This window comes from Nerophis ophidion, linkage group LG16, assembly GCF_033978795.1.
Source record: "Nerophis ophidion isolate RoL-2023_Sa linkage group LG16, RoL_Noph_v1.0, whole genome shotgun sequence".
Classification (NCBI taxonomy): Eukaryota; Metazoa; Chordata; class Actinopteri; order Syngnathiformes; family Syngnathidae; genus Nerophis; species Nerophis ophidion.
Genome location: NC_084626.1, coordinates 53,873,483 through 53,900,356, shown reverse-complemented (window position 1 = coordinate 53,900,356; position 26,874 = coordinate 53,873,483). Strand labels below are relative to the sequence as shown.

The 26,874-nt window shown below is 37.2% G+C and overlaps 1 protein-coding gene across 1 annotated transcript in view; it reads right to left on the bottom strand.

Annotated features, from left to right (window-relative positions):
* Positions 1–20,748, bottom strand: part of txnrd3 (thioredoxin reductase 3) — a 41,216-nt gene extending 20,468 nt beyond the window's left edge. The window contains exons 1-8 of the mRNA XM_061875541.1: positions 20,404–20,748; positions 16,268–16,328; positions 12,975–13,084; positions 7,637–7,744; positions 7,428–7,500; positions 6,961–7,080; positions 6,690–6,832; positions 3,599–3,714 (exon numbers count right to left, since the gene is read on the bottom strand). Coding sequence (XP_061731525.1) covers positions 3,599–3,714; positions 6,690–6,832; positions 6,961–7,080; positions 7,428–7,500; positions 7,637–7,744; positions 12,975–13,084; positions 16,268–16,328; positions 20,404–20,520 — 848 coding nt within the window. The 5' untranslated portion in view covers positions 20,521–20,748. The remainder of the gene's footprint in view (positions 1–3,598; positions 3,715–6,689; positions 6,833–6,960; positions 7,081–7,427; positions 7,501–7,636; positions 7,745–12,974; positions 13,085–16,267; positions 16,329–20,403) is intronic.
* Between the last annotated feature and the right edge of the window lie 6,126 nt (positions 20,749–26,874).

Sequence of the window (26,874 nt, the reverse complement as noted above, 5' to 3'; positions counted from 1 at the left end):
TAAAAGTACCATTTTCAAAAAGATTTAGTGCACATAAAAAGTACTTTTTTTTTTCATTGAGGAACAATTTGGATCTTGGGTCTGATGATTTGACAGCATGTCAAGTGTTGTTCAATACCACTTAAAAACACATGCCCGAAAAAAAATTCTGCTAGTAGAGCCCACCCGGTTGCAGCACTTCTGACTTACAGTTACACCGCAAGTTAAGGAAGGCAAATAGTATAACCGTAACCACTCAACATTTTTTTATCTTACCCTAATTTAATTTGGACAATTCGCATTTTAAACAGAGATTAAAGCTGCAAGCAGCGTTGGTCGGGTCCGCTTTGGCTGCACCTTGACCCGAGTCAGTTTTGGCTTGAAACAAGCAAGACGAAAGTAGCGCTTTATGGGTTATGTTTTTGCAACATAACTAAAAAAGTTAATGGATTTTGGAAAAAAAAAAAAAAAAATACTACAAAGTGGAACATATTTCACTTTTGCTTTCTCTTTTGCTCCACGCCCCCACATTGAAGACCCGCACTGCTCAGAGGATTCTGGGAGATGGAGTTTATTTCACACCGGCCAAAGTAATACAGCCAGAAAACTTGCAAAACATTTGTCCAACATTATTCCTCAGCCTGCACTTTTTGTTGGTCACTTGCTTTGTATTAACATTTATCTTTTGTCAGAGGACTTCCTGAGGTCCCAACCCTCTGAATTGGTGCAAGATTCTGTTTCCAAAGTACAGTACTGGCAGCGGAAGGCCTAATGTAAGCGGTGTGAGGATGTGGTACTTTGATATGGAAGTACTTTGGTACTGGTGTGTGCAAACTACTGTGTAGTCCTTCCTGTTTGTTTTTTAAACATACAGTAACCTTGACACCCCATTGTAGTTCCAGTATATTATTTGGAGCAATCTTTTTTGGATCAGGTATGTTCTGCTGCCAGATAGAACTAATTTGAATGCATACATATTTTTTAATTAAATTAATCACTCAAATCAATTAATGTGCATTACCATCACTAGTATTGGGGTAAATCCACCTGGATTCCAGTGCACAGATCATTCAGTCTTAGATCAGTGGTCCCCAACCTTTTTGTAGCTGCGGACCGGTCAACGCTTGATAATTTACCCGTGGCCCAGCGGTCCACGGGTAAATTAAAAAAGGGAGGTTTTTTGAAAAAGGGAGGTTTTTTGGGTTGGTGCACTAATTGTAAGTGTATTTTGTGTTTTTAATGTTGATTTAATAAAAAAATAAATAAAATAAAAAAAGATAAAAAATTAATTAAAATTCTTCTGCAGCCCGGTACCAATTGAACCCGGTAGTTGGGGACCACTGTCTTAGATCACAGGTATCAAACACAAGGCCCGGGGGTCAGATCTGGCCCGCCACAATTTTTTGAATGGCCCATGAACGCTTGGAAATAATTTGCATTAATCGAGTACTTTATCTTTATTTCTTTTTCTATTTTGACAGGAAAAAAATAAATTTTCTACATGCAATTATATATCTTTTAAACTTGATCTAATAATGCAACGGATGTACTATTGAACATTCGAAAAATATTTGGGGTAAAAACATAAAATACATATCTAGTTAGCCTTATGATTTCAAAGCAAGTTATCCATCAAATCGTACACTGTAAACATTACCACACACACTTTTTTTTTTTTATAAAACAGCTCGGTCTTCAGAATCCTACCGTGACCAAAAAAACGGTGGTACCATTTTTACATTTATACTGTAATACACTGTGAAACCAGTAACCATATATTTTTTTAGGCAAAAACAAAAAACTTGGCAGCTCAATCATCAGAATTTTACAGTAAAATAGAGTCTGACCATTTTACTTTAAAATTAATAGTAATAATGGATTTGATTTATATAATGCTTTTCTAGACACTTAAAGCGCTTCACAGAGAAGTGAGAACCCATCGTTCATTCACACCTGGTGGTGGTAAGCTACTTTTGTAGCCACAGCTGTTTTTTGTAGACCAGTTTGCGCCTACGGCCCCTCCGACCCCCACGTATCATTCATTCATTATTCATTAATCAGTGTGAGCGGCACCGGGGGCAAGAGTGAATTGTCCTGCCCAAGGACACAATGGCAGCGATTTGGATAGTAAGGGGCGGAGAGTGAACCTGCAACCCTCAGGTTTGTGGCACGACTGCTCTACCCACAATGCCATGCCGCCCCAAGTCATCATCATGGACCCACTGGCTGTGGAAGCTCGCTTTCCAATCAGCTAAACAGACCCAAAGCTACAGTGACGTTGGGGTGAATTTACTGAGGGATTTGTGAAACTTAAACAATACAAAAATAATGACATTGTGAGTTAAAAGCATAGGTGTCAAACTCTGGCCCGCCGTGTAATTTCATTTGGCCCTTGAGGCAACATCAAATTAACATTAGAGCTGGCGGTGTTATACAGCGGTGCCGCTTTAACACCGCATTCACCGATTTCCCCGGAGACTCTCGAATTTCAGTGGCCCTCCCGAAAATCTCCCGGTGCAACCATTCCCCCAAATTCCACCTGGACAACAATATTGGGGGTGTGCCTTAAAGGCACTGCCTCTAGCGTATTCTACAACCTGTCAAGTCTGTTTTTCCTCCTCACAAACAGCGTGCCGGCCCAGTCACGTAATATATGTGGCTTCTACACACATGTAAGTAAATGCAAGGCATACTTGATCAACAGCATACAGGTCACACTGAGGGTGGCCATATAAACAACTTTAACACTGTTACAAATATGCGCCACACTGAACCCACACCAAACAAGAATGAGCAACACATTTCGGGAGAACATCCGCACCATAACACAACAGAACAAATACCCAGAACCCCTTGCAGCACTAACTCTTCCGGACCGCTACAATATACACCCCCTCCCCGCTACCAACAAACCCCACCCCCCTGAGCCCTGACATTAACTGAGCAGTAAAAAGGCCTGAATGGTTGATTTATTCATTGTTATTTTATTTTCAAATGTATTAGCCTCTGGAAAAAGTTAATGTTAATATTTACCTCAGAAGGCTGAAAATACAAAAAGAGGCATTCAATTTTTATTTACATTTGATTTGATATGCCATTGATATTTTTCAATTATTATTGTTATATTATTTGAAACTCAATTTTGCATGTCACTATAAAGTTATATAAGCCTTGCTTGTTCAATATTCAATGAAAAACTTGTTTGGGTCCTTATTAAAAGGTTAATTTGTTCAACCTCGGCCCGCGGCTTGGTTCCGTTTTAAATTTTGGCCCACTCTGTATTTGAGTTTGACACCCCTGGTTAAAAGTTTTGATGCCCCACAACATATTGTCAAGGCAAAACAACAGCAATGGTAAAATCCTGCCATTTTTGACCGCAAAATCCAGATTTATTTTCTTATAGTGTAGGTAAAATATACATTTACTAATCAAATGCATAGTTAATCAAGTGACAATATCATGCGGCTAATCCTTATACACGTACATTTCTTCTATTATTATTACAAGCAGCCAAAACTGCAACGTGGCCCTCAATGGAAACAAGTTTGACACCCCCGCCTTACATTATTCATTAATCACCAGGATTGGTATTCTTGGGAGTCTAATATAAAAATTGTACCTTGTGATGCAGTAGTCCTTGTCTCCGGGAATGCCGAGGTAGCGCGGTCTTTCGCCTGTAGCCAAGACAAACTTTGCTGCCGTGTAAAATGTCTCTTTTCCTCGTTTGTTTGTTGCCTGCAAAAAAAAATGTAATTCAAGACCGGCGCTATGACAAACAAGTCGGGCTGGGTATTGGCAAGGGCTTCACGAAACGTGTTACAATGTTGCGGTAAGGTAATATACTGCGAGATTGTGCATAGTTGGCAGATAAATGTAAAATGCAGCTTCAAAGAAAGTTGTACATGTATACACTAGATCACAATAATAATTCATTAGTATCGAAATACATTTTGGTGTGTGTGAATTATATTTATATAGCGCTTTTCTCTAGTGACTCAAAGTGCTTTACATAGTGACACCCAATATCTAAGTTACATTTAAACCAGTGTGGGTGGCACTGGGAGCAGTTGGGTAAAGTGTCTTGTCCAAGGACACAACGGCAGTGACTAGGATGGCGGAAGCGGGAATCGAACCTGCAACCCTCAAGTTGCTGTCACGGCCACTCTACCAACCGAGCTATGCCGCCCCGGTTCAAAAACATTGGTTTTCGGACAACAGAGATTAGCCAAGTGAATAAACTCCTGTTAATTATAGCGGAATGAAGGCTATTGATACTGATGAGCTTCCTTTGGTCATAAAGACACAATGTAAACAGGTTGCAAGAGTATAGGGCTGGGCAATATATGGATATATCGCAGGTTTGTCTCTGTGCGATAAAGAACATGGGATTGGAATTGGGGGTTAAATCACCATAAATGATTCCCGGGCACGGCACCGCTGCTGCTCACTGCTCCCCTCACCTCCCAGGGAGTGATCAAGGGGATGGGTTGAATGCAGAGGACACATTTCACCACACCTAGTGTGTGTGTGACAATCATTGCTACTTTAACTTTAACATGACTATATCGTAGGGGTGTAACGGTACACAAAAATTTTGGTTCGGTACATACCTCGGTTTAGAGGTCACGGTTCAGTTCATTTTTGGTACGGTAAAAAAAATATATATATAATTTTTGGGTTATTTATTTACCAAATTTGCAAATCTTCCACCCCAAAAATTTTTCTTAGTGGAATATTTGATGTGAGGTAATGGGAACCTTGGATAGGTCAATAATTCATAATAACATTGATTTTGATTCAATATTATAATTTGAGCAATGACATTTTGAAAGAAAAAAAAAACAGCTTTATTAGTCAACATTGCAACTTTTTCTAAGTTACATTTAACCTTCAAGCTTTTTTATTTCACTTCTGTTATGTTTGGTTTATTTTAATAGCAGGTTTCCCACACATTCATTTAATTTTGGCGGCCCGCCACGAAAGAATTACGGCTGCCACAGATAAATATAAAAAAAAAAAAAAAATTTTTTTTAATAAATATTCTTTTTTTTCGGCTTTTGACTCACTCGACCGCTCATGAAAGCAATGGGACTGTCTGTGAATGGAGCTTGTAGTTACATATTATATAAATATTATACAAATAGGTATATAAATGAATTACAACATAAAGTGTTGTAATTATATTCCAACTCCGCGTTCTTATTGGTTATCGCCGCCGCTGCTAGCAAAAAAAGGACATGCCCGGTCCCAGCAGCGATTGGGGAAGGATAGACTGACCTTACGTCCTCTTTTCAACGGACATGTCTTCTTTTGCGGGACTGTCAGGGCAGAGTTTTTTTAAATGGCTCAAATGTCCGGAATTTTGAGTATTATTTACGCTACTTAATATGTCCGTCTGGAAATTCGTTTGGTTCACCTCTGCACCAAACCGCAACCCCCTTACCGAAACGGTTCAATACAAATAGATGTACAGTTACAGCCCTACTATATTGTGATATTCCAGTATACAGTACGTCCCCACGCAGTTGCTTTAAGCTGCGGGCATTACACTGCATGGGTTTTCCCTCTCTTTCTTGTCTCTTCTTGACACACAGACTTAAAACAAGCGCATTTTCTTACATAAGTCACACGCCCTCCCCGAGCAGAGAGGTAGCTACATGGGTAACATTAGCTGTAATGCTAACGGTGCGTTGCGAGTGGAAATACGAGAGAGAGAAGGTACGACGAATCTGGTAACAAATGGAGGAAGAATTAATTCCCAAGAATAACAGCACAAGGTGCATCGTCTGGCGATGGTTTGGCTTCAGGTGGGAAAGTGTTGAACAACTATGCGGCAAAAGTGTTGCTACAATAAAGAGCAGCACTACTAATTTGTATTATTATTTGAAAAGTCACCCGCTAGAGAATGAAGAGTGCTTCAAACTCTGCATGTCAACATCTCCGTTTGATGCCACACCAACAAAATGCCAAAGCAACAATTTCCAGATCAACGCCGTATGAAAAAAATAGTCAACAACAGAAGGAGATAACGTCCGCAGGAACCTACCACATAGCGAAGGACATAAACCATTTGATTTCACATGATGCAGCCTATTTTTATTTGACAGTTATTAAAATATCTTGTGTGACATCATGCACAAAAGTGCACCTTGTTTGTTTTAAAATTTTGTAGTTGTGTTTTGTGCAAAAAGTGCACTTTAATTTAGTTTTGATATGTCATTTTAGTGACATTACCGATAGCTTTTTTTAAAATGTCCGACAATCTTGCACTTTCGGTTTTGGAAATGACATGAATGTTTGTGCCACTGCTTAATAACTGTTTAATAAATACAGTATTGGTCAATTGACTTAGTTGTGATTTCCCTCTCAGTATGAAAGTTTAAAATGAGCATATATTAATGCAGTATGAAGAAGAATGTTTTAATGTAGACACATAGAATCATCATACTGCTGTGATGATATGCATAAGTGTGGTCATTCAAGGCTAAGGCTAAATATCGAGATATATATCGTGCATCAAGACATGGCCCAAAAATGAGATATTAATAAAAGGCCATATTGTTCAGTATATTAGACACCTTTAAGTTCCATTTCACATAAAGCCCTTTATTTAAGAGAAAAAAAACAATGAGTCTAAAACGGATTCCAATATTATTACCGTTATTACTTTATTGTATACAGATACATTCAGTTTTAATCTGTAGTCTTACCTTGATCTTGTGTGGCTCAACAAATTCTGCGTAGGCGTTGACATAATTGACGTTCTTGTCCCTCAGTGATACCCTGTAGCCCCAATTTAGTGAGCCAATGTAGTTGTTCACCGCGGTCTTCATTGTCTCCCAGTTGTGTTGGACTGCCGGCAAACAAAGAAAGACTAACCTTCAGTAGCATTAAAAAAAGCTTTATCATCATGAGTTACCGGTGTAGGCGAGTGGGATGGCTCGCCTTTCACTACTTCTTAAGCCAAAAATAATAGCTTACCTTTCTCATCAAACTCCCAGCCAAATTTGCGTGCATCCTGCATATATGTGGCCAGCACGGCAGTCTGATGCATCAGTTTCTTAGGAATGCAGCCAACATTCACGCATGTTCCTCCTAAACCTGATTGCAGACAATAACAAATACACACAATAATGTTACTTGCCGGATGAGCTGGGGGATAGTGTCTCAAATACACCAGATAAAAGCATTCTTAAATAAGTCAAAAAGTATTTTGATAGCTCATTGTGAAACTTGCTGCAACCTACAAAAGGCGTTCAGTTTCGTAAGAAGGCCCATTTTTTTTTATAGCATGACCAAGTCAAAGTCTGACATGGAAGAACGTGACTAGCCCACACAGAGCCTTGAACATCCAAATGGGCTTTTTTTCCTCATAGCAATGGCCAAATGCCCAAATACTTTTGTCCACTTAGTGTAACAAACTGGTTATCTATGCAGAAATATCATACCCCAAGTGGTTCCTTTTGGTGTGGGGACAACATAATCCAAAACCATGACCTTTTTCCCCAAAGTGGCAGCTTCCTTATGTAAAAAACAAAACAAAACATAAAACTTTATTAAAGCCTTGCATTACTTGTAGTTTCAACAAGAAACTACACAGTAAAACTGTCCCTCAAATGTTATCACAGGCACAATGGTACAGATTTAAGAAGATCACCTTTGAACAGGACAGGCCACCAGATCCTCCTCCAATGACTATAAGGTCATAGTCATAGGCTTCACCTTTGGCATTCAGGAGCTGCTGAAGACTACCGTCTTTATGGGCCTACACAAGGACAAAAAAAGGATTTTTAAAATAATGTTTTTAATAACAGTTCAAATTCATCACATTTTCTGACTGCTTGACAGTTTGATGAAACCGCTTATTTATTCAGCTTTGTCTTCAAATTAATGCCTGTTTACTACATCCATTTGCCACTGGAGATGCAACAAATAGCATTCCATCCATTTTCTACCGCTTGTCCCTTTTAGAGTGGCGGGCTGGAGCCTATCTCAGGTGCAATCGGGCGGAAGGCGGGGTACACCTAGGACAAGTTGCCACCTCATCACAGGGCCAACACAGATAGACAGACAACACTAGGGACCATTTAGTGTTGCCAATCAACCTATCCCCAGGTGCATGTCTTTGGAGGTGGGAGGGGCCTATCCCCAGGTGCATGTCTTTGGAGGAAGCCGGAGTAAACTAATTAAAAAGGTGTGGCAGCTACCGTATTTTTCGGATTATAAATCGCTCCGGAGTATAAATCGCACCAGCCGAAAATGCATAATAAAGAAGGAAAAAAACATATATAAGTCGCACTGGAGTATAAGTCGCATTTTTGGGGGAAATGTATTTGATACAATCCAACACAGAAAATAGACATTTGAAAGGCAATTTAAAAAAAAGAATAGTGAACAACAGGCTGAATAAGTGTAGGTTATATGAGGCATAAATAACCAACTAAGAAGGTGCCTGGTAAGTTAATACAACATATTATGGTAAAAGTCATTCAAATAACTAACATATAGAACATGCTATACCTTCACCAAACAATCTGTCACTCCTAATCACTAAATCCCATGAAATCTTCTTCCTGGATGTCGCTTCTAAACAACTCTGCCAACTCCAAAACGTATGCGCCGCTTCCTCTTGTCCTTTTCTGCTGCATATTTCACTACGTCCAGCTTGTAATCTGCACTACATGATTTCCTTTTCGGTGCCATTTTTGTTCAGCCTTTCTCACTTTTTATAAATTACCACCAACGTTGAAATGATCCATTTTAATAGTTATGGCAGTAGCATATAGCAATTAGCATCCCATGACCCTCCCCTGCTGAATTCTTATTGGTGGACGTGTGTGTGACGATTGCTGACATTTTCTTCATCTCTTCCGCGAATGAGATAAATATTATTTAATATTTTATGGTAATGTGTTAATAATTTGACACATAAGTCGCTCCAGAGTATATGTCGCACCCCCGGCTAAACTATGAAAAAAACACCGATTTATAATCCGAAAAATACAGTACTATTTTGCTGTGGCGGTGCATTTACATTTAGGGGAAAACTGTTAGAAAACCCACTGTTTTGCATGTTTTGTGTTTCTTATGCTTCAATGATTGTGTTATAGTCTTAGCAATGTGTCCGTTTTAACGGCTAAGTTTTAATTGTTATAAATATCGGTTTGTAATGTAGCAAAATGTATTTAAATGAAAAGTGCGCAACAATTAAAATCTATTATTTCTCATATCTGGCGGGTGTTGTAGCCTCCTCTGTTAGTGGTCCTTGAACGCCCTGTAAAAACATCTAGTATACTGTATATAATAATAGGGATGTGGGAAAAAAATCGATTTGAATTAGAATCGCGATTCTCACGTTGTGCAATTCAGAATCGATTTCTTTTTTTTTTTTAATCAATCCAACAAAACAATTCACAGCAATACCATAACAATGCAATCCAATTCCAAAAGCAAAGCTGAGCCAGCAACACTCAGAACTGCAATAAACAGAGCAATTGAGAGGAGACACAAACACCACACAGAACAAACCAAAAGTAGTGAAACAAAAATGAATATTAACAACAGTATCAATTTTTGTTATAATTTCAGCATAGCAATGATTAAAAAAATCCCTCATTGACATTATCATTAGACATTTATAAAAAAAAAAAACTAATAATAGTGTCACAGTGGCTTACACTTGCATCGCTTGACAACACACTGTGTCCAATGTTTTCACAAAGATCAAATAAGTCATATTTTTGGTTCGTTTAATAGTTAAAACAAATTTACATTATTGCAATCAGTTGATAAAACATTGTCCTTTACAATTATAAAAGCTTTTTACAAAAATCTACTACTCTGCTAGCATGTCAGCAGACTGGGGTAGATCCAGCTGAAATCTATGTATTGAATGAATACACAATCCTTTTAAAATCGGGAAAAAATCGTTTTGGAATCGAGAATTGTGCTGAATTGAAAAAATGTTTTATTTTGAATCGAATAGTGACCCCAAGAATCGATATTGAATGGAATCGTGGGACACCCAAAGATTGGCAGCCCTAGTATATACCTATTCACAGAGTATAGAACAATCACTCTGACATAAGAGATCACAGCTTGTGGCTTCAACATGCACAATTGAATATCTTAGTTGCTCAAACAGCAATGTGTTTATCTAAAGTTTGGATTGGGGTATGTTTTTTCTTAATAAGGAAGTATGTTAATGTATTCGGTTTTTATGTTAGCTGCTAGCTAGGAAGCTGGTGCCAGTCAGTCCATGAATGTACCTAAGTGCCGTTATCAAGACCATTTCATAACTGAGTGTTAACACTAAACAGACAACCTTTTTCGCTTTTAAGGTCAGTTACTGTATAAACTTGGAGAAAATATTTGGCATGAGAAGCTTACCTTAAATAATTTAAATAAATAATTTAAATAATACAAAATAATAATGTTTAATCCCCCACCAGAGTTTTACTGCTGTCAGTATACTACTACCACAGAGAAAGTGCAAAAAACGTTGGGCTGGGCGATAAAACAATAACAATATATATCGCGATAGACATGTGATAAATATCAATAGAAAATGGGGTCGATAGAACGTTCTATAATTTCACTGAGTTCTGTTAGAAAAAAATAGGAAGGATGGCCGATGCGGAACCGCACGGCATTCTGGGGGGTGTAGGCAGAGAAAGGGTTTGACCTCCCGACCTATCACGGCCGAGCCTGAGCCGCAAGGCAATCTGGGAAATGCTAACAGGAAAAAAAAAAAAAAAAAGCAACAACGGCTCGCTGATGACGAGGAGTGATACGAAACGGGAATATGAGTGCGGCGTGGCAGCACGAGAGGAAATTGTAAATAAAAAAGGAAACGTCACGTCACCAGTTTGGCAGTATTTGTCACAGATGTTCAGATGCAAGTTTATTCCGATGTTTCCAATATTCTGTAAGACATGTTTGTTTCTGCTTGCTTAATATGTGACTGTCATTTTTTGCATATATTGTTACAAATATGGCTTTAAAGCCTGAGTTGTACACTACTAATTTCTTAATTACAATATTTTGCACATTTTGTTGGATTAAGCATTTATTTAATGTCATTATTTGCACATCGACCAGTATTTTCATTTATTTGACTGTTTTTCATAATGCTGACCTCGTTTTAAAGGTTAAAGGTTATATTTAAAATAAAAGTATTAAAATTCAGCCTTTTTTCTCCTGGTCTTTATTTAGAATAGTTTAGTTTTTTCATCAATAATTACCGATATGAAACACTTATATCGTGATACATTTTTTAGTCATATCGCCCAGCCTTAAAAAAACGTTTAAGTGTGTTCGGCAGTGGAGGCTCCTCTATGGGGTCTTGGGGCACTAGGAGGTTAACCCCTTTACTACTGTTACCCCAGGCGGCCCTTAGCAGAGGCCTAGTACCCTAGCCAGGGATACGGTGAAGACCTCAACGGCGGAGAAGGCGGAAGACGGTAGATTTAAGAACTACCACAACGGCTGCAGCAGAAAAGGGTCCTCAGTCGGCTTAGACTCCATGCCACTGACCCCTGACCCGATTCTGTCAAGGATCATGTGGTGACTGTCTGTGCACCAGTCTCCCCACGTAAAACAAAGTCACGCACAGGCATCCTCCATAAAAAGGGATGGACCCCTACCAGGAGGACTGTCATACTTGTTTGAGTGACCGCCGATGATGACTACAGAGAAATTACAGTTTGCTTTTTATGTGTAATAGTATGATTTTACGAGCAAACATTTCATATTTATCTCCTTCGGAAATTGGCGCCACTTTACGCCCATAACCCTCCTTTGGGGGGTTTGATTGATTGATTGAAACTTTTATTAGTAGATTGCACAGTACAGTACATATTCCGTACAATTGACCACTAAATGGTAACACCCCAATAAGTTTTTCAACTTGTTTAAGTCGGGGTCCATGTTAATCAATTCATGGTGAGTTAAGGGCTAAGTTGATCCTTTCCATTTTGTTCAAGTGTTTGTGGCGTTCCAGCATCTTTTGGCACAGACCTTGCCTGAATTTTTTACTTTAACATTATCATTCCATTCACCTTCATCGCAATGTTTACAAACACTTACTGGCTGGGCACTAAACACTTTATCCACAGGCTCCAAAGATGCATTAAACTGATTGTTCTGAAGCCACATATCATTGAACTTGCACCTACCCAACCTATGCAAGTAATTCGGTTTTGCTGTGGGCTTTGGTTTAGTCTTTTACGCTGCAACAACAAACTGCTGCGCAGAACACGAGCAAGTGGTGTGCAACACATTCTGACCGGACAGCACAGGTAGCCTACTTCAGTTCCGTTTTGTAGTTAAGTTATAGCGTCCTCAAACATATAAACATTTAAAATAAAGACTCAAGTTGTTGCATGTTTAAAATAAAAGTAATGTTAAAAAGTTGTTTAAAACCTTGTGTTTAAGACCACTTATGAGATTTTAAAATAATTGGATACATTATCCATCCATCCATTTTCTACCGCTTATTCCTTTCGGGGTCGCTGGAGCCTATCACAGCTACAATCATGCGGAAGGCGGTGTACACCCTGGACAAGTCGCCACATCATCACAAGGCCAACACAGATAGACGGACAACATTCACACACTAGGGACCATTTAGTGTTGCCAATCAACCTATCCCCAGGTGCATGTCTTTGGAGGTGGGAGGAAGCCGGAGTACCCGGAGGGAACCCACGCAGGACACGCAAACTCCACACAGAAAGATCCCAAGCACTGGGATTGAACTCAGGACCTTCGTATTGTGAGGCACGTGTACTAACCCGCGTTCCACCATGCTGTGCTGCCTTTATACATTTTAAGGCCTTAAATTCAAACTGTTGGAATTAAGATTTTTGTAAGACCCTGTGGATAACCTGTGTCCAAGACACAAACTAGTACCTTCCAAGTCCAAAATGTATACAGTCTGAGCTACTGCTGCCTTAAACTGTCTGTATCGTCAGGCTATTTAAAAAACATTTACCTACCTGCATCGTTTTGTCACAGCCACCAACATGTGTTTTGTTGATAAACACATTAGGAACGGTTTTCTGCCCAGTCATCTCAAGGAGCAGTTCCATGTAGTTGGTTCCATCCTCTAAAAATGTAAGGATGCAATGATATTAGTTTGGTAGAATCAATCATTTTACACATTCTTTTAAAATGCTGGTATTAGGGGTGTGGGGAAAAAATAGTTTCGAATACGAATCGCGATTCTCACATTGTGCGATTCAGAATCGATTCTCTTTTTTTTTTTAAATCGATTTTAATTTTTTATCAATCCAACAAAACAATACACAGCAATACCATAACAATGCAATCCAATTCCAAAACCGAACCTGACCCAGCAACAATCAAAACTGCAATAAACAGAACAATTGAGAGGAGACACAAACACCACACAGAACAAACCAAAAGTAGTCAAACAAAAATTAATATTATCAACAACAGTATCAATATCAGTTATAATTTCACCAGAGCAGTGATTAAAAATCCCTCATTGACATTATGATTAGACTTTTATAAAAATAATAAAAAAGAACAATAGTGTCACAGTGGCTTACACTTGCATGGCATCTCATAAGCTGGACAACACACTGTGTCCAATGTTTTCACAAAGATAAAATAAGTCATATTTTTGGTACGTTTAACAGTTCAAACAAATTTACATTATTGCAATCAGTTGATAAAACATTGTCCTTTACAATTATAAAACCTTTTTTTTTTTTTTTTTTTAAATCTACTACTCTGCTAGCATGTAAGCAGACTGGGGTAGATCCTGCTGAAATCCTATGCATTGAATGAATACAGAATCGTTATGAATCGGAAAAATCTCGTTTTTGAATCGAGAATCGCGTTGAATCGAAAAAAAATAATGATATATTATCAAATCGCGACCCCGAGAATCGATATTGAATCGAATCGTGGGACACTCAAAGATTTGCAGCCCTACTTAGTAGTATTACATTTAAGTTCTCCTAAAATACTACAATACCAAATTCCACCAATGTAAAAGAACCCAGATCCAACACACTCCGAGCGATGTGTTATAAACAAGACAATAAATAAGGCTAATTAAGGTTTAAAATGTGAGATAATATTGCACATTGTACAATGTCAATTACTTTTGTGTACACACACTACATGCATGTAAATTAAATACCAATAGCTTTATTGATAATTAAATATAATAACCTACATAGACGCGACTGATGAAAATTACATTTATAAAATAATATTGCAGCCTGTTATCTTAACAGTTGTATCATGTTTACTTCAACCCCTGCCAAAAAATACAATCCATTCATCCATCCATTTACCACCGCTTGGCCCTTATGGGGTCGCTGGAGCCTATCCCAGCTGCACACGGGCGGAAGTGGGTGTAGACCCTGGACAAGTGGCCACCTCATACTAATTTCTATTTTTAAAAAATAACCTACTGATGTCATTACGTCTCACTTATTAGCAATGTAAAATTTAAGGATGACAAAAATTGTGATATCGATTAATATCAATATCGACCGATCTGAACAAGACTATCCTGGTTATTATTTTTCCCTACATCGCCCAGCTCTAATATAATGTTGCCATTTATTTTAAGCTTTTTCCCCCAAAAGTGGTGCAAAGTTATAAAATACAGCACTGAAACCAAGCGATAAAAAAATTATTCTTATTATTAATACAGTACAGTCAGGGTTTCCCGCAGCGCTTTGTTGTTAAGGCAGCTGCCTTAACAACAAATAGCCACCGCCTAAGCTAAAGTCTTAACAAGCTGCTCCGCTTAGTTCTGCCTCTGTCAGTATGTCTCTGGAGCACCCAGCATTGTCCCACCCACAGAAACATCTGATTGGTTACAGGCAGAGCAGGAACAGCCAATCAGCAGTGCGTATTCAGAGTGCATGGAGTCAGTGCTCCTTCGGTGGATTGAGCAGAAAGGTGAGCGTAAGGCGGCTGACTCTCCCCAAAATATAATAAACACTTCCAAGTCAACTACTAGTAACGTCACGATGAGCCCGTTGACGTTCTAGAAACATAAGCGGCAGCTCAGCTCGCTCGCAGTCCTTGAGGTGAAGACTAATTAGTTTTTAGCGTAACGTTAGCTCACTGTGCGGTGTGTGTGCGTGCGTGCGTGGGAGTGTTACGGACAGCAAAGCCCTGTCTGTCCTAGGAAAAGACAAGCATTACAGTTAAAAACTAAGTTATTTCACTTTTCCTTTTTCTGTGTTGATTGAGCTGTGTTGAAGCAGCAAGAAGGACATTATGTTAAATGAAGAGTTTCCTGAAGCTTTCTCTGATAGTTGATATAATAATGTAACTGCGTCATAAAGCCTACATGAACTCCATGGTGTTCAGGGATGAATAGTCTCTCTTATTGCTATTGTACTATTTTTTTCAGCTATAGTTACATTAATCATTGGTAATGTAGCAGCCTAGTTTTGAATGGCAAGGTCCCTGCTATCACATGTTGATAAAAATATATCATTTACATAATAAAAATCAACTACAGGCTTCCCGAATGCTGTAATAAATTAAGCATGATGAGTTGAGCATATGTCAGCATGTGGCCCCACTATTAACTCTTTTTTTCAAACGCTTACTTACAGTAAGTGATTAATTTTAATTTCTAAGTCATTATTTTAGTATCTCAGGTAAATAGGACTGTTTTGTTTTTACTTCACGAAAAAAAATATTGAGATATATATCGCCATTCAGCAAAGAGAGCAGAAAACACAACCAAAAGTAGTAGGCTTCTTTATGCGACGAAGCCGGCCTACTTCAACGCAGTATGTAGTCTATTGCCCCCCCCCCCCCAGGCTTTGGTGGCAGCGACGAGGTGGAGACATAATGGCGACAGGCCGATTTACACCGATCTTTACACCCACCCAGCAGCCCCTTCCCCCTGGAGAGTCACCACCTTAACTAACACATTTTCTGGGGGGGGGGGGAACACTGACAGTAGAGTACAGGTTTGGGCACATTTTTTGCTGGAAGTGTCAATTAGAAATCTAGAAGGAAAAAGCAAACAAGGACAAACAGGTTGTGTTTACCCAGCAAGACATCTACAATGACTCAGCAGCTATTGAACTGTTGCCAAAGGGAAGCCATGTTTCATCATAAGGAAATACTGTACCCACACTATTAACAACATGACTCTGAACACCGGTAATGAGAGCAGTACTGCACACATGTTCACACAACACTCATACTGAGCTGATTATTATGAATAGGAGTTGATTATTAAAATAAAAAAACAAGACTACATTTGACAATAAAGTCTTACCTATAAGATCCAACTCCACCACATTGCAGTCTACTTTCAGCTCCTTGAACAAGTCTTTTACCTGGAAACAGACATTCATTTGGAACGTGCGTACATACATCACAATTTCCAGTTTCTCTATTTAACAGGTTCGAAAAGGAGTAGGAAGAAGCAGAGCTGATTTAATCCGACCCCTGTTCCTTTACATAGCACTTGCAAAAACTTGTGTTCACTTCCAATTTATTCATAATATACTTCATAAGTAATAACCATAAAAATAAATAAATATTTTCAGTTTCAGTTCAGTTCAGTTTATTTTCAGTCTAACAAAAACATATTCAAACATAGATCACGATTCAAAAATGAATAACATGACTGAAACAGGCAGAAGCAAAAAAGCTTATATGCCCAACATAAATTTTTTTGCATTCAATTAAGTTACCTTTTCAAATAATTTTGTAATACAAAAATAAATATAGTCATTCAGCATCCACATTCAAGCTGCCCCCCAACAAATAATACAAAAATATGTACCTACACACATACACTTTTCTGTAAATAGATAAACATACATACCTTCTAAATACAACATTTAACCAAACAAACATACATTTCTAGTTCACATAACTTTTTAAAATACATTGTGACATGTTCTTTTTGAAATTAAATACTGAGTCACTCATTTTTATTTCTTTACCAACAGAATTCCACAAATTAACACCGAGAACAGATAAACATCTACATTTAACCACTAGTCTTGCTTTTGGTAAAATAAACTTAGATTCATCTCTTAGATTGTATTTGCTGGTCTGTAGAGAGAAGTATTTTTGAATTCCTTCTGGAAGAGTATTTATTTTTGCTTTGAACATTATCTGTGTTATTTTATAATAAACAATATCTTGAAATTTCATAAGTTTTGATTTAACAAATAATGGATGGGTATGGTCATGATATCCTGCTTTGTTTATTAGCCGTACAGCTTTTTTTGCAGCAAAACAATATCATTAGTTATGGTTTTAAAAGTGGTTCCCCAGAGTTCTACACAGTATGTCATGTATGGAAGTATCAAAGTATAATAAATTGTTAACAAAGAATTATAATTAAGTAATTCTTTAGTTTTATACAAAACACCAAGTGTTTTTGATATTTTTGTTTTTATATAATTTACATGTTGTCTCCATGATAATTTATAATCAATTATAACTCCCAAAAACTTAGTATCAAAGACACGCTCAATTTTATATCCATTTATTTTAATATTTACTTCATTAGATACCTCAGTTTTGGTACCAAATATCATAAATTTAGTTTTAGCAATATTAAGTGATAATTTATTCATATCAAACCAGTTTTTAAGCACTGTCATTTCTTGTTCTATTTTTACCAAAAGTTCATTAAAAGATTTTCCAGACCAAAGGATAGTTGTATCATCAGCAAACATAAAAAATGTTAAAAAACTTGATGCACCACAAAAATCATTAATGAAAATTGTAAATAACTTAGGACCAATTATAGAACCCTGAGGAATTCCACAAACTATATTTTTAAATCCAGATATTGTATTATCCACCTGAACACATTGTTTTCTATTTTCTAGATAGCTCTTGATCCAGGACATTATTTGGTGAAGTAAGTTATATTTCTTATGGTGGGATGAGTAAGATTATCTTTAAAATGAATGGATGGATGAGATCAAGTCAGCATGTTTATCATGGTTCTACTTCTTTGTACTTTGTAAACACTTAAGTTTGAAGAGTTTCTTGAAGTGGATCATATTAGCACATTGTTTGTTATCTTTGCTTAATCTATTCCATCATTTAATTCCACGTAGTGATATACTGAAGGTTTTAAGTGGTGTGCGTGCGTACAAATGTTCTCTAAGATTATATTTCTCTTAGATCAGGGGTCGGCAACCTTTACCACTCAAAGAGCCATTTTGACACGTTTCACAAAATAAAGAAAACAATGGCAGCCACAAAACTCTTATGAAATTTTAAAAGAAATAACACTGCATAAAGAGCTTTTCTTTCTTCTTTGTGCTATGTGTAAACCAGGGGTCTCAGACACACGGCCCGCACCTTGATAAGAAAATGTTATGTTAGTGCGGCCCACAATTTTATATGAATGCCGCTCGACAGCTTCACACTTGCCAACCCTCCCAAACTTTCCAGGAGGTTCCTGAATTCCCATAGCGTCTATTCTTGCGAATATCTGCTGATGTTCACCCAGTTAACAATAATAAGGACGTGCTGTGAAGGCACTGCCTTTGATGTCTTCTACAACATGAACAAACGGCTTGCCCACCCAGTAACATCTTGTATGTGGCTTCCGCAGACACACGTACACGACCGCAAGGTATAGTTGTTCAACAGCCATACAGGTTACACTGAAGGTTGTGATATAAACAACTTTAACACTCTTACTAATATGTGCCACACTGTGAACCCACGCCAAACAAGAATGACAAACACATTTCGGGAGAACATCCTTACTGTAACACAACATAAACAGAACCGATACCCAGAATCCCCTGCATCCCTAACTCTTCCTGACTACATTATACACCCCTGCCCCCCCCATCCGTGCGTCAGTTGAGGTGTGCGGGGGTGTGTAATGTAGCCAGGAATAGTTAGGGATGCATGGGATTATGGGTATTTGTTCTGTTCTGTTTATACTGTGTTACTGTGATGATGTTCTCCCGAAATGTGTTTGTCCTTCTTGTTTGGTGTGGGTTCACAGTGTGGCGCATATCAACAAGAGTGTTAAAGTTGTTTATATCACAACCTTCAGTGTAACCTGTATGGCTGTTGACCAAGTATGCCTTGCAATCTCGTACGAGTATTGACAGAAGCAGCGAAATGCATCCGGCCGGCCGGCAAGCAGATAGCACCGTGTATAAGCGGGCGCGATCACATGTTGTAGCAGTGGTTCTCAACCTTTTTACAGTGTAAACTTTTTTTTCATTCAAGTACCCCCTAATCAGAGCAAAGCATTTTTGGTTGAAAAAAAGAGATAAAGAAGTAAAATACAGCACTATGTCATCAGTTTCTGATTTATTAAATTGTATAACAGTGCAAAATATTGCTCATTTGTAGTGGTCTTTCTTCAACTATTTGGAAGAAAAATATTTAAAAATGACTATAAACTTGCTGAAAAATAAGACATTCAATTCTAAATACAGATTTCTCCACATAGAAGTAATCATCAACTTAAAGTGTCCTCTTTGGGGATTGTAATAGAGATCCATCTGGATTCATCAACTTACTTCTAAACATTTCTTCACAAAAAAAGAAATCTTTAACATCAATATTTACGGAACATGTCCACAAAAATATCTAGCTGTCAACACTGAATATTGCATTGTTGTATTTCTTTTTCACAGTTTATGAACTTAAATTCACATTTTGTTGAATTATTTGTCAATAAATATATTTATAAAGGATTTTTGAATTGCTGCTATTTTTAGAATATTTAAAAAATAATCTCATGTACTCCTTGGCATACCTTCAACCACTTTCCGAGATGATATATACCATAGTTCCTTGAATTGCCGCAGGGCATATAGTATGCGCCTGCCTTGAATTACCGCCGGGTCAAACTTGTGACGTCACGAGTGACACTTGCCCTGTCATCATTTTCAAAATGGAGGAGGCTGATTTCAATACCGGTCATTTGGAATCGCATAAAGGGAAGAAGATTAAGAGCTATTCAGTAGGATTTAAGGTCCAAGCTTACACCACACTCAAATTTTTACTGAATGCCTTTGGTAAGTGCTGGAGTGAGAAGAGGTTTTAAAATAAATAACACATGCTTACTTTTACCGCATGCCTTTGGTAAGCGCAGGAGTGAGAAAATGTTTAAATTAATTAGCCCCCGGGCGGCAATTAAAGGAAATACGGTATATTTAAAACACACTTCGCGAGTAGATGGTTTCTTCAAATTTGGACATGCTAACGAAACATTTTTATAGACTTTACACGAACGTGATATTAAAACTGTATTGTTTTCAAACGTTTTAAAAAAAAAGACATTTTATGTGGCGTCAACATGCCAGCAATTAGACCAAGCCCGTTCACTTCGCGGGAGAATATGACAACTTCGACAATGACTTAGAAAGAATGTCCACGCTGAAATAAAATGCAATTAAAGCAACGTACCTTCACACAAAACGGGCAGTAACTTTTGCTGAAAACCATGACTCGGTTGGCGTCAATGAGCGACTGTATTCGCGTTTTCAGCTCATTCTTCCCGGTGTCCTTTTCGATGGGAGGCATTTTTAATGCAATCTATTTCCGTCCAAGCCTGCTCCAGTAAATGGACGGCCGGTTGTTGAACACGAAGAAAGGCGGACACGCCACAAAGTTGGAGTCGGCAAAGAGGTATTTCCTGTAAATAATACGGTGAGAGACAACTAGGCGGATGATCCTGGTTCGACAGACAAAACCGCGCCTGAATGCGCCAAACCTCACTTTTACTCCTTTATCTTCGAGCCTGCTGCGTAGGGTGCGCTCGATATGTAAAAGCGCTTCCACCGTTACCTAGTTTTGATATCTTGTCGTGACGACTCCGCCTGTGCGGCCAACCCCGGTGAGCCAAACCTCCTAGTTTATCATAAAACGTCCCCGGGCCGTCTCGTCACATGTCATTATTATTAATATATTTTTGTTTAATTAAAAATAATTATAACTCTATTTTAAAACGTTTTCTACCTCTAAAAACAGAAAATCTTATGTGAGCCTATGGCTTTACATTTTGTTACATATTAATATTTTGCATTCTATTTGTGTTACTTTATCGAGTTTACAACCCCCTGGCGCTGTTTTTTACTGTTTTTGTACAATTTGATTATTATTATTTCTTGATTGCATGTCAATTTTGCATATTATAAATAAAGGTTTATAAATATATTTTTGTATATATATATATATATATATATATATATATATATATATATATATATATATTATTTTTTTTTTTAATTATATATACATACATATATATATATTTTATTTTATTTTAATTTAATTAATTCCATCCATTTTCTTCCGCTTAACCGCGGTCGGGTCGCGGGGGCAGCAGCCTAAGTAGGGAAGACCAGACTTCCCTCTCCCCAGCCACTTCGTCCAGCTCCTCCCGGGGCATCCTGAGGCGTTTCCAGGCCAGCCGGGAGACATAGTCTTCCCAACGTGTCCTGGGTCTTCCCCGTGGCCTCCTACCGGAACTTAAAGTGCCCTCTTTGAGGATTGTAATAGAGATCCATCTGGATTCATGAACTTAATTCTAAACATTTCTTCACAAAAAAAGAAATCTTTAACATCAATATTTATGGAACATGTCCACAAAAAAATCTAGCTGTCAACACTGAATATTGTGTTGTTGTATTTTTTTTTTCACAGTTTATGAACTTACATTCATATTTTGTTGAAGTATTATTCAATAAATATATTTATAAAGGATTTTTGAATTGTTGCTATTTTTAGAATGTTTAAAAAAAAATCTCACGTACCCCTTGGCATACCTTCAAGTACCCCCATTTGAGAACCACTGCTTTATACCACCATGAACACTTGGTGTTTTGTATAAAACTAAAGAATTACTTAATTATAGTTCTTTGTTAACAATTTATTATACTTTGATACTTCCATACATGACATACTGTGTAGAACTCTGGGGAACCACTTTTAAAACCATAATTAATGATATTGTTTTGCTGCAAAAAAAAGCTGTACGGCTAATAAACAAAGCAGGATATCATGACCATACCCATCCATTATTTGTTAAATCAAAACTTAGGAAATTTCAAGATATTGTTTATTATAAAATAACACAGATAATGTTCAAAGCAAAAATAAATACTCTTCCAGAAGGAATTCAAAAATACTTCTCTCTACAGACCATCAAATACAATCTAAGAGATGAATCTAAGTTTATTTTACCAAAAGCAAGACTAGTGGTTAAATGTAGATGTTTATCTGTTCTCGGTGTTAATTTGTGGAATTCTGTTGGTAAAGAAATAAAAATGAGTGACTCAGTATTTAATTTCAAAAAGAACATGTCACAATGTATTTTAAAAAGTTATGTGAACTAGAAATTTATGTTTGTTTGGTTAAATGTTGTATTTAGAAGGTATGTATGTTTATCTATTTACAAAAAAGTGTATGTGTGTAGGTACATATTTTTGTATTATTTGTTAAAGGGCAACTTAAATGTAAATGTAGAATGACTATATTTATTTTTGTATGACAAAATTATTAGAAAAGGTAACTTAATTGAATGTAAAAAAAAATTATGTTGGGCATATAAGCTTTTTTGCTTCTGCCCGTTTCAGTCATGTTATTCATTTTTGAATCGTGATCCATGTTTGAATATGTTTTTGTTAGACTGAAAATAAACTGAACTGAAACTGAAGTGTTATTGTATAAATAATACACTGGGTATTTAGAACTGGAACATGCTTTGTTTCAGCCCGGTTGTTTACATAGCCAGCATAGGAGTGTTACATCCTAAAAGGTCCGTCGTGCACCCATTACGTCATATCCGTCCCAGCACATAACACGTCACTCATTGTCATTTTTACTGCAGCCGAGTAGTCGCAAGAAGGATCACTAGCGCCCTCTACCGCCAGGAGGCGGGAGTCATTTAATGACTCATATTGGACACACGCAGCTACGGTATATTAATAAAACATAGCTGCTTACTGTTCTTTTTAGCATATTCAATAGCTTGGACCTTAAATCCTACTGAATAGCTATTAATATTCTTCTCTTTATGCCATTTCAAATGATTGAAATCAACCTCCTCCATTTTGAAAATGATGACGGGGGAAGTGTCACTCGTGACGTCACGAGTTTGACCCGGCGGTAATTCAAGGCAGGCGCATACTATACGCCCACCGGTAATTCAAGGAAATACGGTAATTGGGTATGTAATATATCTTGTCCTTATTTTGCTTAGCTTAACATTTGTAAACTCCTTCAGGATAATATCTCCATAAACTGTGCCCAGAAAATATTATTTCACTAAAACTGCCCTCATTATATTTGATGGAACATTTTCACCACAAAAATAAACATCTTTAGTATTAAGGTTTCTCAGGCAAGGGGTAGTATTTTGAATATTAAACATCATGAGTCAACAGCCATTTTAAGGACAGTGGTGTAATATTCTTAGGTTATACGATCTCCGAGCGGTCCCTGAAGTACACAAAAATGTGATTGGCCCACGTGACATGAGACTTCCTGTTTTGGAATAAGAAAAGAGGTATTGCTTTTGGTGATCTTTTTAAACTGATTTTTTCAAACAATAACATTGATACTTTTCATACGTAAACAAACTGCCACAACTGTCCATCAAATGTCTGACAGCCCAAATACCTACGGAGTGGCATTCTTCCATAAATATATATAAGGATTTTTTTTATTCACTAGAATGTAACGCAGGGGTCACCAAGGCGGGCACCAGGTCGCCCGTAAGGACCAGATGAGTCGCCCGCTGGCCTGTTCTAAAAATAGCTCAAATAGCAGCACTTACCAGTGAGCTACCTCTATTTTTTAAATTGTATTTTTTTACTAGCAAGCTGGTCTCACTTTGCTTGGCATTTTTAATTCTAAGAGAGACAAAACTCAAATAGAATTTGAAAATCCAAGAAAATATTTTAAAGACTTGGTCTTCACTTCTTTAAATAAATTCATTTATTTTTTTTACTTTGCTTCTTATAACTTTCAGAAAGACAATTTTAGAGAAAAAATACAACCTTAAACATGATTTTAGGATTTTTAAACACATATACCTTTTTACCTTTTAAATTCCTTCCTCTTCTTTCCTGACAATTTAAATCAATTTTCTTTTTTTATTGTAAAGAATGTTAAATACATTTTAATTTAATTCTTCATTTTAGCTTCTGTTTTTTTGATGAAGAATATTTGTAAAATATTTCTTCAAACTTATTATGATTAAAATTAAAAACAATTATTCTGGCAAATCTAGAAAATATGTAGAATCAAATTTAAATCTTATTTCAAAGTCTTTTCAATTTCTTTTAAAAATTTTGTTCTGGAAAATCCAGAAGAAATAATGATTTGTCTTTGTTAGAAATATAGCTTGGTCCAATTTGTTATATATTCTAACAAAGTGCAGATTGGATTTTAACCTATTTAAGACATGTCATCAAAATTCTAAAATTAATCTTAATCAGGAAAAATTACTAATGATGTTCCATAAATTATTTTTAAAATTTTTTCAAAAAGATTCGAATAAGGTAGTTTTTCTCGTCTTTTTTTCGGTTGAATTTTGATTTTTAAAGAGTCGAAATTGAAGATAAACTATGTTTCAAAATGTAATTTTTATTTTTTTTCTTGTTTTCTCTTCTTTTAAACCATTAAATTAAGTGTTTTTTTTTCATCATTTATCCTCTACAAAAAACCTTCCGTCGAAGGAAAAAAAAATGTACGACAGAATGACAGACAGAAATACCCATTTAAAAAAATATATATTTATCTGTTTCTATATATATTTAATATGAGAAATCATTAAGATAATCAGTGTTTCCACAAAGATAAATATCATCAATTATTATTAATAACATAGAGTTAAAAGCATACTTGCCAACCCTCCCGGATTTTCTAGGAAACTACAAAAATTCAGCGCCTCTCTCGAAAACCACCTGGGACAAATTTCTGCCAAAAATCTACCGAAATTCAGGCGGAGCTGGAGGCCACGCCCCCTCCAGCTCCATGCAGACCTGACTCAGCAATGTTGTGACACTCAATACTGGACAATACTGCCATCTACTGTATATAGAATAGAATATAATGTATAATAGAATGTACTTTATTGATCCCTGGGGGAAATTCAGCACCACAGTTTGCTCTCAATAAACAATGATAATAATAAATAACATAACATATATATAATATATGAATATTATAAATATATTCTACATATATTCTACATTTAAGTGCAGTCAAGGAACATATGCATTATACAGTCTGATGGCTGTCGGTATGAAGGACCTCCTGTGTCGTTCCGTGTTACATTTTGGGAGTCTGAGCCTTCCACTGAACGTGCTCATTATCTCCGCAAGGTCCGAGTGTAGTGGGTGGGAGGTGTTGTCCATAATGGCTAGGAGTTTTGCTAGACTTCTCCTCTCTGACACCACCTCCAGAGAGTGTAGCTGTGCATGCATATGGTTAGAAAAATAGTGACAGAGAATATGGACGATTCAACCCTTAACTCAACGATGAGTACATGAGTGTTATGTGTGTATATGTGTAAATAAATAAACACTGAAATTTAAGTATTTATTTTATATATATGATAAATATATAGATGTAGCTAGAATTCACTGAAAGTCAAGTATTTATTGTATATATATATATATATATATATATATATATATATATATATATATACACAGTGGGGCAAAAAGTATTTAGTCAGCCAGCGATTGTGCAAGTTCTCCCACTTCAAATGATGACAGAGGTCTGTCATTTTCATCATAGGTACACTTCAACTGTGAGAGACAGAATGTGGGAAACAAATCCAGGAATTCACATTGTAGGAATTTTAAAGAATTTATTTCTAAATTATGGTGGAAAATAAGCATTCAAAGCTCTCACTGATGGAAGGAGGTTTTGGCTCCAAATCTCAGGATACATGGCCCCATTCATTCTTTCCTTAACACGGATCAATCGTCCTGTCCCCTTAGCAGAAAAACAGCCCCAAAGCATGATGTTTCCACCCCCATGCTTCACAGTAGGTATGGTGTTCTTGGGATGTAACTCAGTATTCTTCCTCCTCCAAACACCACCAGTTGAGTTGATACCAAAAAGTTCTATTTTGGTTTCATCTGACCACATGACATTCTCCCAATCCTCTGCTGTATCATCCATGTATCCATTTTGGTATCAACTCAACCGGTGGTGTTTGGAGGAAGAAGAATACTGAGTTGCATCCCAAGAACACCATACCTACTGTGAAGCATGGGGGTGGAAACATCATGCTTTGGGGCTGTTTTTCTGCTAAGGGGACAGGACGATTGATCCGTGTTAAGGAAAGAATGAATGGGGCCATGTATCCTGAGATTTGGAGCCAAAACCTCCTTCCATCAGTGAGAGCTTTGAATGCTTGACCAAATACTTATTTTCCACCATCATTTACAAATAAATCCTTTGAAATTCCTACAATGTGAGTTCCTGGATTTGTTTTTCCCATTCTGTCTGTCCCAGTTGAAGTGTACCTATGATGAAAATGACAGACCTCTGTCATCATTTGAAGTGGGAGGCTAACTAAATACTGTTTTGCCCCACTGATTATATATGGGATACGTGACTTTTGACCACGCCCCCCACCCCACACCTCCCGAAATCGGAGGTCTCAAGGTTGGCAAGTATGGTTAAAGGTAAATTGAGCAAATTGGTTATTTCTGGCAATTTATTGAAGTGTGTATCAAACTGGTAGCCCTTGGCATGAATCAGTAGCCAAGAAGTAGCTCTTGCTTTCAAAAAGGTTGCTGACCCCGGATGTAACGGTTGTACCACTCTTGATATGTTGTCGTGGCGCACCCCGCCCGTGCGGCCAACCCCGGTGAGCAAAACCTGCAGTTTATCATAAAACGTCATCGGGCCGCC